This window comes from Vulpes lagopus, chromosome 11 (genome assembly GCF_018345385.1).
Source record: "Vulpes lagopus strain Blue_001 chromosome 11, ASM1834538v1, whole genome shotgun sequence".
In the NCBI taxonomy this organism is placed as follows: Eukaryota; Metazoa; Chordata; class Mammalia; order Carnivora; family Canidae; genus Vulpes; species Vulpes lagopus.
In genome coordinates, this window is record NC_054834.1 from 55,868,448 (window position 1) to 55,884,097 (window position 15,650).

The window sequence follows — 15,650 nt, forward strand, 5'->3', positions numbered from 1 at the left end:
TGAAATCTTTTCAGCTCCTGAGCCCCCCAGCCGTTCCCTGCGGTTCTCAGCCGAGGAGTCAGCCAGCGACTCGGGGGAAATAACGTACGCAGACTTCTCATTCGGTTCTTTCCATCACTCTCCCTTTGAGTTCCAGCTCCTCTGGCAGCCTTCACCTCTGACCTCAGCCCAGTGGGACCGCAGCTTTCTGCCACCACCCACTCCTCCTACCCTGCCCCACTCCACTCCACCCCACCCCACCGGTGATTTAGGCAAAGGCCTTTGGGGAAAATCAGGACGACTGTACATCTTGCCTCTCTCAGGGATTACAGCCATCCAGACCTGCACCGGGTGCTCTTCAGTTCCTTCAAACAGTTGCCCTATATGTTGTGTCCAACTTTTATCATTATTTTGGCAGGAAGATTAATCTGATACAAGCCATTCCCCTCTGGCCCGAAGCAGAAGGGTTACACTACTTCCATTTTTGGAGCCCTTCTCAAAACTGCCTTAAAGTGGGTGGGCCCCAAAAGTTCCCATCAACAGGCAGCTCACCTGATCCTACATCACTCAACGGGGGAGAGGAGTGACCTTTGAAGTTGGCCCCCAGGGGCACCTGGCTGGCTCAGTTGGTTAAGCGTCCAGCTCTTGGTTTCGGCTCAAGTCATGATCTCAGGGTAATGGGATCGAGCCCCGAGTCAGTCTCCGTACTTAGTGTGGAGTCTGCTTGTCCCTCTCCCTCTGCTCCTCCCCCACCGTCCACCGGCTCATGCTTTTTTTCTCTCTCTCTCTTTCAAAAATAAATAAAATATATTTTTTTTAAAGTTGGCCCCTAGACATAGCTGAGATACTTAATTGATATCAGGCTGAAGTTTAGGCGTTTGTTCAAAGTTATGTGGCCCTGAGAACATGCTAGAATTTAGAAGCCTATATTTACAGTGGTTGGGATTCTTCTCAGAGGTCCAGACTTAGGCCAAAGGACCATGGAAAATAAGAACCAATGTGACGTGTGACTCGGCTAGGGGGGCATAGTTCTGAAGGGAAACCGGAGATCTAGGCAATTGGGTAAGACGGCTGCCTGCAAGCTCGCTTCTCTTCGGTTATGAAGTTACGGAGTAAGCAATCCTAAACAGCACCCAGCGTCTCTGGGGATTCTGACAAGAGTCCAAGGTGCTTCTCCAGTAAATTCAAGGATGTGAGGAACAGTCACCACAGTTACTTGAAAAGATGTTCTGATGCCCTAAGGTCAGGGTGAGGAGGATCGCCGTGCATGTCCCGGCTCTGGGGCGCATCCCCACAGGAAATTTCTGAGTACCCTGGGTGAACCGAGAGGGTCTGTGGTTTATCAGCCAGGGTCCTGTCAGGAGGCAAAAGCCACACCTCCCGTCCAACAGGGAGTTTAACATACAGAACCGTTAATCGGGTACCAGACGAGTCCGATGGCCAAGAGGTGACGCAGAGGAGTCCCCCAGGTGCCCAGTGCAGGAAGCAAGTACCACCCTTGGGAGATGGATCACGAAAGGCCGAGCTGGGGGTGGCGCGGCCGACAGGGCTGGAGGAGGGCCCGAGGCTGCGTGCGAATGAGGAAAAGCTGCAAACACGTCCCCGCCGCTGCCCCTGGACCCACCTGTCCTGCCCCAGGTGTGGACCAAGGCAAGGACACAGGACCCCCCCCCCCCCCCCCGCAGCCAGAGCCCAGCAGGGACGCAGCCCGCAAAGCAGACCCGAGGGCGCAGGCCTACCTCCAGCCCCAGCATCTCAAACTACCGAAAAGGCTCGAAGCTGAGAGACAGCGGCTTACCAACCAACACGCCAGGAAGACTTAGACGCAAGTGTGGGAAGATTTAAAAAGAACCAACTAGGGCACTGAGACTTCTCTATTCGGGAGGAATCTATGCATGTAGTTGGTATTTTAGACACGTGACATTTAGGAGAATAAGGCCCTGTTTGGTGACAGTTTTATAATTCCATTTTAAGATGTATAATTGAGTAATTAATTAAGGCTTGTGATTTTTCTTATGGTGTCCTCCAAGCTGAAGTAGAGTGTAAAGACATGTAAAGTCTCCCTTATTTACAAGTTTAATTTATTAGCTTCACGAAGAAGTTACGCTCGGGGAAGATTTTATACGCTGTCAGAAAAACTGAAGTACTTAGAAAAGAAATATTAAATTTATAAATGTATTTAAAAGTGTTTGAAGTGCTGAGCTAAGCTTGTAAATAGGACCAAGCATTATTCAAAAGCTCCTCCAACATTAATGCTAGAAATCTGCTAGACTTATAAATAGAATAATAAAATGTGTGAGTTGACCTTAAAAAGCCTAAGAAAGGCTTTTAAATTTGTATCTTAAATTGAATATTGATTCTAAAGACTGTTATTAACTGAATTATTCATTAAATGACTGCTGATTATTAAACTCATTAAAATACTATTTTTAAACCCAAATTTAAACTTATCAATTTTTAAAGAAAAAGACCCACTGAAATCTTTTCTGCGTAGGAAATCGGCTATTCAGGGACAGCAGAATGCCCACCACCACCACCACCACTCCCTCCCCCATGAGGTTGTTTTTTGTTTTTTTGTTTTGTTTGTTTGTTTGTTTTTTAGAAGTGGCTGGAGGGCCGCCTGGGTGGCTCAGCAATGAACACCTGCCTCTGGCTCAGGGTGTGATCCCGGGATCCCGGGATCCCGGAATCGAGTCCCACTTCGGGCTCCCTGCATGGAGACTGCTTCTCCCTCTGCCTGTGTCTCTGCCTCCCTCTCTGTGTTTCTCATGAATAAATAAATAAAATCTAAAAAAAAAAAAAAAAAAAGTGGCTGGAGAAGAGCAAAGAGAGGCAGCGCTGTTTCTCCATTCTCTGGAAACCCTGAAACCAGCTTCGTGTGGGGCCGGCTGAGGAGGATATGTCCCTGGTTTCGTTGTCCTGCTCCTCATCCTCCTCCAAGCCAGGACACCTTGTGGAATAGAGGAAGGATGATGCCCGCACGTGGGTTAAAAGGTCCCAAGCCTTCTGCACCAGGGGCGAGCACCTGCTTGCACGGCGGCTGCGAGGGCCTGTGCGGCGCGGGGCACACCAGGGCACACCAGGGCACACCAGGGCACACCAGGGCACACCAGGGCCGCGGCTGCAGCTCCCCTCCACGGGGCCTGTCCTCTGGGTTCGGGCCGGGAACAGCCCCGCAGGAGAACTTCCTCCACGAGATGGCCCCGGGCCACAACAGGCACAGGTTCCGCCCCTGAAGACATCTGTCACCACCTATGGGGGACAGGCCAGGAAGGCAGCAGCGGCCTGTGGCAGGGGTCGTGGCCTACGGGGACTGGCTGCCGCTGGCAGCTGCGGGAAGGGACGGGGCCGCGGGGCGCGGCGGGGCCCGGCCCCCACCGGTGTTCCCAGGTCGCTGGGCCCCGCCGCCTTGCCTGCAACGTGGTTAGAGAGCGGCGTGGGGAAGGCCTCTGCCTGCGGAGCAAGGAAGGGGGGTGCGGGTCTTTGTACAAATACGTGGAGGGAAGGAGGGGGAGGGGCCATCAGGCGCGCCACCACCACCCCATTAGCTCCTCGCCCGGCGACCTCCAGCTCCCTGGTGGGCAGGGCCCCCAGGGAGACGGGCAGCAGGGAGGTGGGGGGTGGGGGCGGCTCCGGGCAGGAACCGTCCGGAGTCTGCCGCGTGTGCACGGGGAGGCACGGGGCTGCACGGCCTGGAAAGGGCCCTGGGGTCACGGTCCGGGGTGTGGATTGTCCCCAAGCCTGGGAGACCTTTGAAGTCCGTTTTAGGAATGTCTGCGGGGCCGCCCCTGGGGGAGATGGAATGTGGGGACAAGGCCAAGGCCGGGGTGCCCGGGGGCAGGAGGCCGGGCGGGGGCCTGACCACCGAGAGCGATTGGAAGGCGGAGGAGGATGGAGCAGGGGACGCGGCGGGCGGGGGTCCGGGCGGGGGGCGCGGGGACCCGCACCCGCAGGCCACCTGCAGCCTCCTGGCGGCGGGGCCGCTGCACACCCCGCGCTGGCTGCCGTCCTGCGGGCCGAGGGCGCCCGGGCGGGTGAGGGTGAGGGTGCGGGTGAGGGTGCGGGTGAGGGTGCGGGGGGCCGGGGTCTGGCGCGGCCCGACACCCCAGCGCAGCCCCGCGGGGCCCGCGTCAGACCTGGGCCTCCAGAACGGCGAGAGCAAATGTGGGGCGGCCGGGCCGGGGCGTGCCCCCGGGGCGGCGGCGACTGAGTCCCCGCAGCGCACGCACCGCACCGCACGCACCGCAGCCCCGCGTCTTGCGGCTTGACTCCCCGGGTGTTGGGTGTTGGCCCGACCGCGCCCCCAGCGGTGTCTCCGGGCACCGCGTCCCCCACAGCGCCGCGGCAGCTCCGCCCACGCCCGCGCCCACGCCCGCGCCCACGCCCGCGCCCACGCCCGCGCCCACGCCCGCGCCCGGAGGGGGCCGAGCGGGCCCACGAGCGACGGGAAGGCCCCAGCCGCGGCCCTTGGCGCCTCGCAGCCTCTGGAGCCTCAGCGCAGACGTGGCGCCCGCTCTGCGTCCCGGGGGCCGGTCCGCTGGGTCAGGGCGCCCGCCGCGCCGCCGCCGGCAGCTCAGGCCGACCCTGCTGCGGCCTCCCGGCAAGACCGCAGGCAGCACAGGCTTCGCGCATGGAGGGAGCCCGGGAGCCGGCGCCAGCGGTGCAGCGCCGCCCACAGCCCAGGGCGCGATCCCGGGGTCCCGGGGTCGAGCCCCACGGCGGGCTCCCTGCGTGGGGCCTGCTTCTCCCTCTGCCTGCCTCTGTCTCTGCCCCTCTCTCCCTCTCTCTCATGAATAAATAAAAAAAAAGAGAGAGAGAGAGAGAGAGCCCGCGCGCAGCCGCGGCGGGGCGCCTGGGTCAAGCCCGGGGCAGCCCGCGCCGCTGGTAGACGAGGCCTGGCCGTCCCAGACTTGCTCGGAGGTCGCCAAGCGCGGCAGGCGGGCTGCCAGTCCAGGAAATGTCTGGCCCTTCCAGCTGAGGGTGGCAAGCAGATCCCAGGGGACACTGGCTGAGGTAAGACCGCCCGATCCTGGAGCAGAGGCAACAGGAAGAGAGACACGGAGGCAGGAAGAGGCGGCCCAGAGAGCATGAGGGCAGGACGCCGAAGAGCCAGGGGACGGCCGCCGCACAGCATGGGGACGGGATGACGCGCACAACACGCTGTTTATTGAATCTATTTTGGAAACAGGCAACATGGGAAGGCCTTTGGGCTGTGAGCTCACTCAGAGCTCGGAGCCGAGATCGCTTCCTGGCATTAAAACGCAGCCGCCAGGAGATCCCCGCTGCATCCCATAAAGGTCGGAGAAGAGGTGGTCGCAGACGCCAAAGCCATCGCCCTCACAAGCGGCCCCGACGGCTCACCAGCCCCTAAACATCCCACAGAATTTTCCGAGCAGGGTCTGAGATGCCCGCTGTGCACCATCAGGACGGGCGTCCAGGTGAAGCTGTAAAGTGGCTAACGACCATCAGCAGGTGAGGACACGGGCCGGGGCTGGCGCTCCTGCACTCGGCCTGAGCGCTCACACGTTTAACCGACGGCCGCTGTCCTGCTCGGGGCCGGCCAGCGTAGGGACAAGGCATTTAAAAGCACATCTGTCGTCGTGAACGTTGTGTACTGAGAAAGGCAACCCAAGCATGGCTAACGCCTTGGCCCAGACCCCCAGACACTAGTCCCAAGGGCTAAGTGTCACCGGTGAGGACAGACACCATCGGGCAAACGGATCGTCACGTCGGTCAGTCCGTGGACTTTGTCCAACACCCGCACAGGGATCATTTTTGTTGGACCTTCTCAGAGGGTCTCCTTTGGACATCTCTCTTCCCCACGCTCTCCGGAGAAGAAAAACGAGACAACTCTTTCAACAAACTTTCCGAATTACGAGCCCTCCAGAGCACAACCCGGTCACATTCCAGATCTTCACCCAGAAGGGATGTGCCGTCAAGGCTTAGATAGACCTCGAAGGCCTCTTCCCCTGCTGGCAGCTCAGTGTCCCTGTCCCCTCCTGGCCCCCTCCTGCCATATTGGAAGCCACATGGCCTCACGTCTCCGGCATGTCATTAACAGTTTCCAAAGACCAGCGGGGTGGGACCCCCAGAAGGTACCAGAAGCATTCAGGAAAGCTTTTTTTTTTTTCTGGAGCTGCTGTCAGCGGGGCCAACAGGCAAACAGAAAGAGAACAGGGGTTCCAGGTGGATAAGAAGCCGGGACCCAGAGAGGGCAGTGTCAAGGACGCAGCGCAGCACCAAAGCCCACTGCCCTGGACAGCATTTTGAGAGCTCGGATGTGAGAAACTCCAGGAACTTCTGGGCACTTCTGTAATCACAGGCAATGAACATTTCTCCAAAAAAAAGGGCCTGCCCACATCACCCCCATCTTGCCCTAAGATGTTCCACTTGCTAGGCCCCTCTACTCTTGAGGCAAACTGAGGCTTCCTACTTCCGTGCTACAGGCCACGATGCTCACAAGGGGAGGCCAATCTGGATTCCAGCCCAGCTGCGTCCAGCGCTCTGCGGCTGATGAGCCCCACCCACCCCAGCATCCCTGCACCCCGAACCACTTGCAGGCTCCTCTCCTGGGTGGGGAGGGGTGGGGGTTGTTCAGGTTCAACTTTGAAGAAGACACACCTCCCCCCTGGAAATGAGCAGTGCAAGATCCTATGTGCAAATATTTGCAAACAAATTTTTTTTGAAACAATGCACATTTTAAAAATTCAAGTCAAATCCAGGAACAGACTAACTGGTTGGCATCAGCTGGTCCCACACCCACGACAGGAAAACAACCAGTTTCTGAAAAGAGAGAGCAATGAAGGCACCAGCTACTCCACCGGGGGGGTTTGTTGCCCGAGCTTGGGAGGAGGCCGGAGAGGGGAGCGCTCAGGCTACCTCCGAGAGGGGGTTTCTCCAGCCGTGTGGCCCTCCGGGGCCAAAGGCTAGGGGCAGCATGTAGGATCCAGATACAGGTGAGGATGACCCTCACCCACCAGAGGGACCACTCTTCCCAGTAGTTCTGAGACTACAACAAGGAAGGTGCCCTCTCAGAGTCGTGCTAGGCAGGGGCTGCCGCCTGCTTTCCCTCGGCGCAGGACAGGGGCCTGAGAAGCCGAGGCCCCGCTTTTCACTGGGAGCCTGCACCACGGGGACCTAAAGGGGGACTCCAGGCACCAGCACATCCCTGCTGTCGTCATGCCAGGGGACGGGAGCAGCATCGGACGCCTCTGCGGGGAGAGCCCAGAGAGGAGGCTCTGGAGTCGGGCAAGCAGAGAGTGAGCAGCAGGCAGCTGGGTCTGGGCCTGCGTGGCTGCAAAGACGTGGTCACAGTCAGGAAAATGGAGAGGTCCACGAGCAGGGTCCCCCCAGGCCACCGGGGCCCAGCCTGTGCACGGCAGATCCCCAGGCAGGCAGAGGCAGCGGCACCCCCGGGAGGGGCCCTTCAGGAGCCCCGGGGACGGGAGCCGTGTTCACACGGGTGGCCAGGCCACCGCAGGGAGCCCGGAGGTGGGCACTCAGCTCAGGGAAGCACAGTTAAGCTCAGTGTCCTCCTGGCTGTCCCCGGTCACCTGCTCCAGCTGGTCAGGGCTGTCGGTGATGTTGGGCTCACTGGAGCACTGTCGGTGGGGCGGGGAGAAGCTGGGCGGCAGGAGCAGGCACTTGTCATCGCCGCCGGGCTCCTCACCCAGGCCCGGGTGCATCCTGGTGGCCATGGCCAGCAGCTGGATGTCCGAGGGGGCGTTGGCCACCGTGTGCCGCCGGACGCTGCCACACTTCTCCAGGTAGGCCTCGCCTTCCTGCTCCGTCAGCGGCGTCAGCGCCGTCTCGGGGAGCGGCCGGCTGGTGGCCGCAGTCGGGGAGGCGTAGCTCAGGACGGCAACCTTGGGCCGCACCCTCGAGTGGCGTCGGGCTGCAAGAGAAAAACCCACACAGCCTGTCACTGGGAGGGAGGGCATCTCCCCTTTCCCAGCTGCGCCCGAGCTTCACTGCATTTGCCTTAAATTCCCTTTCAACCAGTCTCCTCCAGGGCCTGGGCACTGGCTGAGCAGCTCGGAAAGAAGCCTCGGGGATGCCTGGGGGGCTCAGCAGCTGAGCAGCTGCCTTCCGCCCAGGCCACGACCCTGGGGTCCCGGGATCAAGTCCCACGTCGGGCTCCCTGCATGGAGCCTGCTTCTCCCTCTGCCTGTGTCTCTGCCTCTCTCTCCATGTCTCCCATGAATAAGTAAATAAGATCTTAAAAAAAACCCCAAAGAAGCCCTCTGGCTCCGTGCAGCCAGACCTGGACCCCCTGGCAACCGCGGGTGAGGTGGAGCTCAGCGGGTGAGCTTCTCCCTGGGAGCCTATGTCCAGCTTAACCGAGGGGACCTCAGCTGTGGAAGCGAGGGCAGGGGGGCGTCCCCCCAAATCACCCTGACCGGGCCCGCCACGCTCCCCCCACCAGGTCCAGGGCTGAGGCCTGCGTTCTGTTTGAGGCACACTCGACTCCCGGCAGCTGCTGGCACCATCAAGGAGCAGGCCAGGCTGCAGGGGGCCCCGCGGAGGCAGACACCAAGAGGAGGGCCGGACACGAGTCCTTGCAGAGCCGCTGCTTGAGCTCTCCCCGCATTCCAGAACGTACGCTAAGGCTCGACATGCACTCGTCTTTTGCCTCCTCCTAAAAACTGAGCTTAACTCACCGTATGTTCTTAGCTCCTACTTGAGGAAATGGGAGTGTCGGGGGGTGGGTGGGGAGAGTGGCTAATAATCTACCTGCGTGCACACAGCGAGGATGCAGTACGGCTGGGGGTTAGGCGAGCGGACCCGGCTCTGCCTAAGTGGCCACACGAAGCACACCTTACTAGGACAGGTGAGCGTCTCCAGGGAAAGACAGGCAAGTGCACAGGGTGCAGGGGCAGGAGAAGGCACATCCACGTGTCAGGGATGAGGTACACTGAGCCCCATTACTCCTGGGAGGGGAAGGGACAGCACTCTGAGCTGTGGGAGCAGCGGGAGTCAGGTGCTGAGCCAGGTGCTGAGCCACGTGCTGAACCAGGTGCACCGTCAGGCCACAGACACAGCAAGGTGGGAACATGGTAGACGTGAAACAGGGGAGACGCATACGCGCCAGCGGGATGGCCCTTGGTCACAGGAGGGCCCTTGAAGCCACACGGAACCACCTGTGGTCAGACAAGCCGTGGGGGCCTGGGGCAGGCAGGGGCCATGTTCCAGGGGGCTGTGCTGGGTTGGGGCCTGAGGGGCGGGGGGCGAGGAAAGCCAGGACCACGCCAAGCCTACATTCCCTCCGTCTCAGGGAGGTGAGGGCCCACGCCCCTCTAGAGGCAGCCCCCCTCGGCTCCCTCACAGGCCCTGCGCCCAGATCAGGGGCTGGAGGAAGGGCCCCTGCGGGGCAGGCCAGGGTGGAGGGCTGAGGAACCAGGGGGCTCCTTCAGCCTCTGTCTTCCTATCAGTGCAGGCTCTCCCAGCCTTCCAGCCGCTCCCATGGCTCCCGTGTCCCTGAGACATGGGAAGACCCCCCAAGGGACACACTGCGTGTGAGCAGGTGCTGCGGCACGCCGCCATGGGGAGCGAGGTGGGGAGGGGGCCCTGCACACCGACGGGACCACAGCAGTGACCACGGGGAAGCAGACAGTGCTGCTCCGGGACCGTCCCTGGGGACACGCGCCCACTCCGCGTTGGTTTACTCGGCTCTTCCCGCGGATCGCAGGGCCCACGCGCCGTTCCCACTTCCAGAGCCCCGGGCGTCGCAGAGAGACCTGCCGTGTGCGTCCACAAGGTGCTCGCGGCTCCTGTCACTGACACCCATGTGCGTCCTCACACGTGCACACGCACTAGGACGGGAGGCTGAAACCCTTAGCCTTAGGGCTGAGTCACCAAGTGGGGGGCCGTGGGCCCCAAGGGAGCCATCTGGTGGGTAACGATAATCATGTCTCAACCCCAAAGAAAAATACGTGGAGTTTTCCTGGGTGTTCCCACCCACTTCCTCACTGCTGAGCCCCCAGCTGCGTCTGAAACACCAGGGTCCCCTCACCATCCCCGTCGTTCAGAGGAGGAAGGCCGAGGCCCGGCGCCACGCCTGAAGCCCCTGAACGCAGCGCCCAGACTGGCCCCACGGCCCCACAGCAGCCCCACAGCCCCACAACAGCCCCACAGCCCCACAGCAGCCCCATGGCCCCACAGCAGCCCCATGGACCCACGGCAGCCCCACGGCCCCACGGCAGCCCCACAGCCCCACAGCAGCCCCATGGCCCCACGGCAGCCCCACAGCCCCACGGCCCCACAGCCCGGCTGCTGCCCTCTGACACCTGGAACAGCAAATGCAGCCCCAGGGGGCTCGGCACACACGGGCTGGAGCTAGGTGGGCAGCCCTTCTCTTTGGGGAGGAATGAACAGGAGACAGGAGGGCAAGGAGCAACCACGGAGGAAGACCCCACGCCATGCGTCAGCCGAGTTCTCCCGAAGCACGGTGCTCATGCCCTTGACATCCCTATGCGTCCCCCCGCGGTTTTACAATATCCGTGTGTTACCCTTAGGACCACAGGAGTCGGTAACTGAGACAGAAGCACCAGAAGGGCCCGGAGAAGCAGGGATCCCATTAAAGAGCCATCCTTCAAACAACACCCTTGGAAGAGCTCGGTGGTCCCCGGCTCACTGTTAGAAGCAAGCCGGGGGGGGGGGGGGGGGGAGCACACACGGCGCCTCTGATTTCCCGGGGCCCCACCCGGGTCGAATGAGCTAGGCAGGCCATTCCAGATGGGGGCCTGGGCGCCCTTGGCCCAGAAGCCCGCGGTCCTTGGGGGTGTGACAGGCAGCAAAGACGAGAGGCCCCCTGCAGCGGCTGCTGAGAGCTGGAGCCACAGTGAGGGGCGGCCGCCAGCAAGTGGAGGCCCCAGGACACCTGCCCCCTCCCCTTCCACTGACCCTCTGACCTGCAACGTGTGAAACACGGCGCTCGCTGCTGAGAGGGAGAAACGGGGACCAGACACAGCGCCTGCCACGGGGGCCTGAGCCCAGCTCGCACACGTACGTGCCTGGGGGGCCGGGGTCTCGGGGGCCGTCCTTAACTGAGTGCTCACGAGCGCTCGCCCCGGATCAACAAGGGAGGTGCTTCATTGACACGTTCGTCGCCTGGCCATTTTGCAGGAAAGGGACCTGAAGTCAAGATGCTACATGACTTGGCAGCCAGTCGGTGAGGGACTTGGGACCCGAGGCCCCTGGGAGGCCTGCACACAAGTCACTGTTAGAACAAGGTCCTCCAGCATGGGGTCACCGAATCACTGGAGTGCACCCCTGAAGCTAACACAACACTGCATGCTACCTCGGGTGGAACCAAAAAAAAAAAAAACGAAAAAATTTAAGGTCAGGGCAGAGGTCAAGACAGGAGCTCCCTGGGGAGCCTGGAGGCCGAGAAGTCATGAAGAGGAGTCATTTCGGACGCACCGGCTCCAGGGTGACAGACAGACGGGACCCGGACACTCAGTCACTCAGCAGAGACCTACGCTGGGGCCTCGGATGCCAGGCGCTCCCCGCCCTCAACCAGCGGACGGTCTAAGGGGGAGACGGCAAGTACTCGGGCTTGACGATGCAGACCGGCAAGGCCCAGGATGTGGTCTGGGGCCCCGGGGGGTGCGGCACCCACAGTTTCTCATCTGGAACTCCCCAGAGGCCAGGGCACCCTCTGGCTGGGGCCCGAACACGGGGCGCCTCCGCCCCCTCCATGCTCAGCCCTCTCGCTCAGGCCGCACCGCCGAAGCCCGGCCCTTGTGGTCCCAAGGCCCCGCGGGCCGCGCCTGCCTCCCGATGGCCGATGCCTGCTGATGACTCACGGGACAGGCCCAGGACTCCTTCTTCTGCCTTCCGGGTGGAATGTTTTGGTTCCCAAGCCTGGGTGTGGCCGCAGCAGAGACCACAGGGACCGCCGGGCTGTGCCGAGTCCCCTGGGCAGACGGCGCTTCCTCGACAAGCTCCCACCAGGCTCCAGAGTCGGCCTCAGACAAGCCCGTCAGCTGTGTCCCCAGTGGGTTGGGCCACACGCTGGGCCTGGCGCGGAGACAGCTGCCCACGCTGCTGCTGCCTGCCGTCCTCCCCGGGCAGGGAAGGCCAGGCCCTGCCGCTCACAGGAGGAGGGCTCCCTCCCAGACACTGACCCTGGGGCCCCTGGGAGGCTCAGGGGCTGAGCATCTGCCCTGGGCCCAGGGCATGACCTCGGGGTCCTGGGATCGAGTCCCACATCGGGCTCCTCACACGGAGCCTGCTTCTCCCTCTGCCTGTGTCTCTGCCTCTCTCTCTGTCTCTCATGAATAAATAAATAAAATCTTAAAAACGAGAGAGAGAGAGAGCGAGAGAGACCAAGCAGTGAGCACCCCCTGGGGGCTGGAATGGGTCCTGTCCTTGCAGTGGGGCCCTTTGAGCCGAGGGAGGAGCCACGTCCTGCGGCCTTGGCCAGCACCCACGTCCTCCTCCTCCTGCCTTTCACATGGGGTGGGGCCCGGGGCCTCTACTCCTCGGGGCTCGTGGGCGCCCCACTGAGCTCCGGCACTCAGCCCCCACGCCGGGGCCAGCGACAGCAGCTCCTTTCAAAGCCCCAGAGAAGCCCACAGGCTGGCCGCAGCAGGCACCCTGGCCTCTGCGCATCCCGTGCCGTGTGGGCGCCTCGCCCAGCCCTCAGCGCCCACTTGTCACCAGCAGGAGTCAGTGCCTGGAGCCGCGGTGCAGGAAGACTGTGGGCGGCCAGGGCCTGCGTGCGGGACAAACAGTGAGCTGGGTGTCCTGAGCCTTGGCTCCGGGGGCCCCGCGGGCAGCCAGGGCAGCAGCTTGGAAACTGCTAACTAGAAAGGTGGGGTGTAGGCCTGGCCTCTGAAAATGCCTTTTTTTTAAAAAAAAAAAAAAAGCTTTCACTCTTCCTCCAGACCTCCTGCAGGCAGGGCGGAGGTTACAGTCTCCATGTCACGGAGGCAAAGACTGAGGCCCAGAGAGCCCTCACTTGCTCTGGCACAGGCGTGTTCACAACGGGAAGGGGCTGGGGGTGCGACGTCTGGCCCGGGCCCCTGCTGGGCTAAGGAATGAGGGGAAGGACCAGCAGTAAAGCCACAGTCACCTTCTAGGAGCGGCCAGGGGGGGCAGGCTGGGGGTGCAGGACAGACAGCCTGAGGCTCTGAAGTCCCAGCTCCGACAGCCGAGTGACCTCAATCCTCATTTGCCTCACCTGCAGGACAGGACAGCGGGGCCCACTCTGTGGTACTCAGCCTGCCCGGCGTTGTGCCCAAGACGTCGCCTGTGGCCCGAGCCCTCCCTTGCCACCAGCCACCTGGGGACTCGGAAGGTCCTTCGGTTCCTCCGATGCTCCGACCTCCTATTCAGTGCTCCCCCGACCCCACGGGCCCCCCCCTTCGCTTGGGGTAGCCGAGTGAACAGGGAAGGCAGACAAACTCAAATTCACCCTACAGGGCCCTCCTCAGGTATCACCTCCCCTGGGGAGCCTCCCCTGATTTCCCAGGCCAGGCCCTGTGGCTGACGTACGTCCCCAGCTCAGAGCGCTTGTCCCCTAACAAGGAATTGTTTGTGACCTGTTGTTTATGACTTTCTCACGGGACCGTGGGCACCACAGGGCAGGGATGGGGCGGCTGTGGGCATGGGTGTAGCTGCTGCCCCTCACCTCACAGGGTTCCTGGGGGAGGGTCTCCGTACCCATCTGCTAAATAATAATAAAACAATCAGGGCACCCGGGTGGCTCAGTGGTGGAGCATCTGCCCTCAGGTTGTGATCCCAGGGTCCTGGGATCGAGCCCCCGTCGGGTTCCCTGCTCAGCGGCAAGCCTGCTTCCCCTTTCCCTCTCCCTCTGTGCTCTCTCTCTCTCTCTCTCAAATAAATAAAATCTTTAAAAAAATAAAAAAAAAGTTCTTTTCTTTTCCCCTACGCCTCCTGAGACTGCAGCCCAGATGCAAGGACTGTCCTTGGTGTCTAAGAAAACCTCACACACCTTCCTTGGCTTTGTGATTTGGCAAAGGTATGCACCTCTCTGATTTTAACTAGAAAGCCATAGGTGGCTCCTCTCAGAGCAAGTACCCCCCCCCCCCCCGCAACAGACTTCCAAATCTACCCCTCCCTGGCCCTCGGCCTGGCCGACCGCCAAGTCCCTGCCGTGGCCCCGTGCACCTGCCTGTGCCCTGACGTCCACCTGGGGCCTCCCGCCACAAGCCTGGCGAGCCGTGAGCGGGTGGGCTGAGCCGGAGCCCAGGGGTGGGCTCCAGGGAGGGCACGGCAATGTGCCCCCCGCCCCCCAACGGCCGCGGAGGCAGGGGACGGTGCTCCTTCAGCTGGCGTTGTTACTCTGGCTCATGCCACCCCCAGCTGGGATGAGGGCGTGAGCAGGGGCCGGAGGGAGGGAAGGCAGCCCAGACGTGGAGCGGCTGCGGCTAAGCGGGCCCACCTGCTGCTCCTGCAGGAGTGGCGCCCACGAGGGGCAGGGACCTCGCTGGAGGCTGTTCCCCTGGCCTCGTCTTTGAAGCTGAGCTACAAGGCCATTAAAGCAAGGGGGGGCAGGCAATAGAGTCCAATCCCAGGGACCCCCTTTCTGCCTCTGCACTTCTGTACAGGTGCCGGTCACCCCTGCCTTGGGGTACGACCACCGGCCAACCATCTAGTAGGTAGCTTTTTGAGTGCCTACTATGTGCCAACCACAGTCAAAGTTGCTGGAAATTGGGAAATTCCTACATTTTTTTCTTTTTCTTTTTTTTTAAGGATTTTATTTATTCCTGAGAGAGGCAGAGACACAGGCAGAGGGAGAAGCAGGTTCCTGGTGGAACCTCAATCCCGGGACCCCGGGGTCACGCCCTGAGCCAAAGGCAGACGCTCAAGCACTGAGCCCCCCAGGCATCCCAGTTCCTGCATTTTGGGGGCTTTAAAGAGTGACTGATACCTCTTATGATAAGTCTGTTCTCTGGCTATTTCTGCATCTGGTCTGTGGCCGCACTGAGACAAGGGACAGATCAGATCACCTCTAGATTCTCCAGGGTGCCAAGCGCCTTTATATAAAGGCCTCACCGCCGCCGCCGGGATGCTGAGCTCTGCAGGACCTCCGACGAGGAGGAGGTCCCGCGGGGCTCAGCAGCTCCATTTCATCGGGCTGCGCGCAAAACAAGTCGGCTTCACATTTCAAGCTCCCTTCCAGGGAAAATCCATCACGGGTGGGTTTTCCACTCGAGCGCGCATGGGGCGTGCAGAAGGCACGGTTTCCGGTCTCATGTATGGGGAGCACTTACATCGCAGGCCCACAGGAAAAGATCAAAGCCAGAGATCTCAGATGCGGACGAGACAAGCGATACCACAGAGGCGCAGTATCTGCCCCTGGAGGAGGATCATCAGGCAAGGAGGCAACTGGCACACAGGCCGGCGGGAAACGTGGGTGATCAACACGCACAGGCTGGTGCGGGCCCCCGTCAGAAGCCGAGCGCTGGCTACCCCAAGCAGGCTCGGGAGAGCACGGCGGGCAGCATGATCACCGAGGCCCCTTACCCGACGTGTATGTGGGACCCGAGACACCGCGGTCCTCGCTGATGCCCAGGAAAGGTGACACCACTTGCTTCACCAGTTCCTCCAGCTGCAGATAACCCTCGCTTGGGCCTGTGGGCTCGTGAACGCTCTGCAAACAAACACCCAAGAGACAGAAGTCAGTCGAGAGCTGCCCGGGC

The 15,650-nt window shown here is 61.4% G+C and overlaps 1 protein-coding gene across 6 annotated transcripts in view; it reads right to left on the reverse strand.

Moving 5' to 3' along the window:
• Nucleotides 1-5,123: 5,123 nt before the first annotated feature.
• Nucleotides 5,124-15,650, reverse strand: part of PRR5L (proline rich 5 like) — a 70,739-nt gene continuing 60,212 nt past the window's right edge. For all 6 annotated transcript variants that reach the window (XM_041774143.1, XM_041774137.1, XM_041774141.1 and 3 more), the window contains 2 exons: nucleotides 15,475-15,601; nucleotides 5,124-7,873 (listed from right to left, as the gene is read on the reverse strand). In XM_041774143.1, the coding sequence (XP_041630077.1) occupies nucleotides 7,479-7,873; nucleotides 15,475-15,601 (522 nt within the window). In that variant the 3' untranslated portion in view covers nucleotides 5,124-7,478. The remainder of the gene's footprint in view (nucleotides 7,874-15,474; nucleotides 15,602-15,650) is intronic.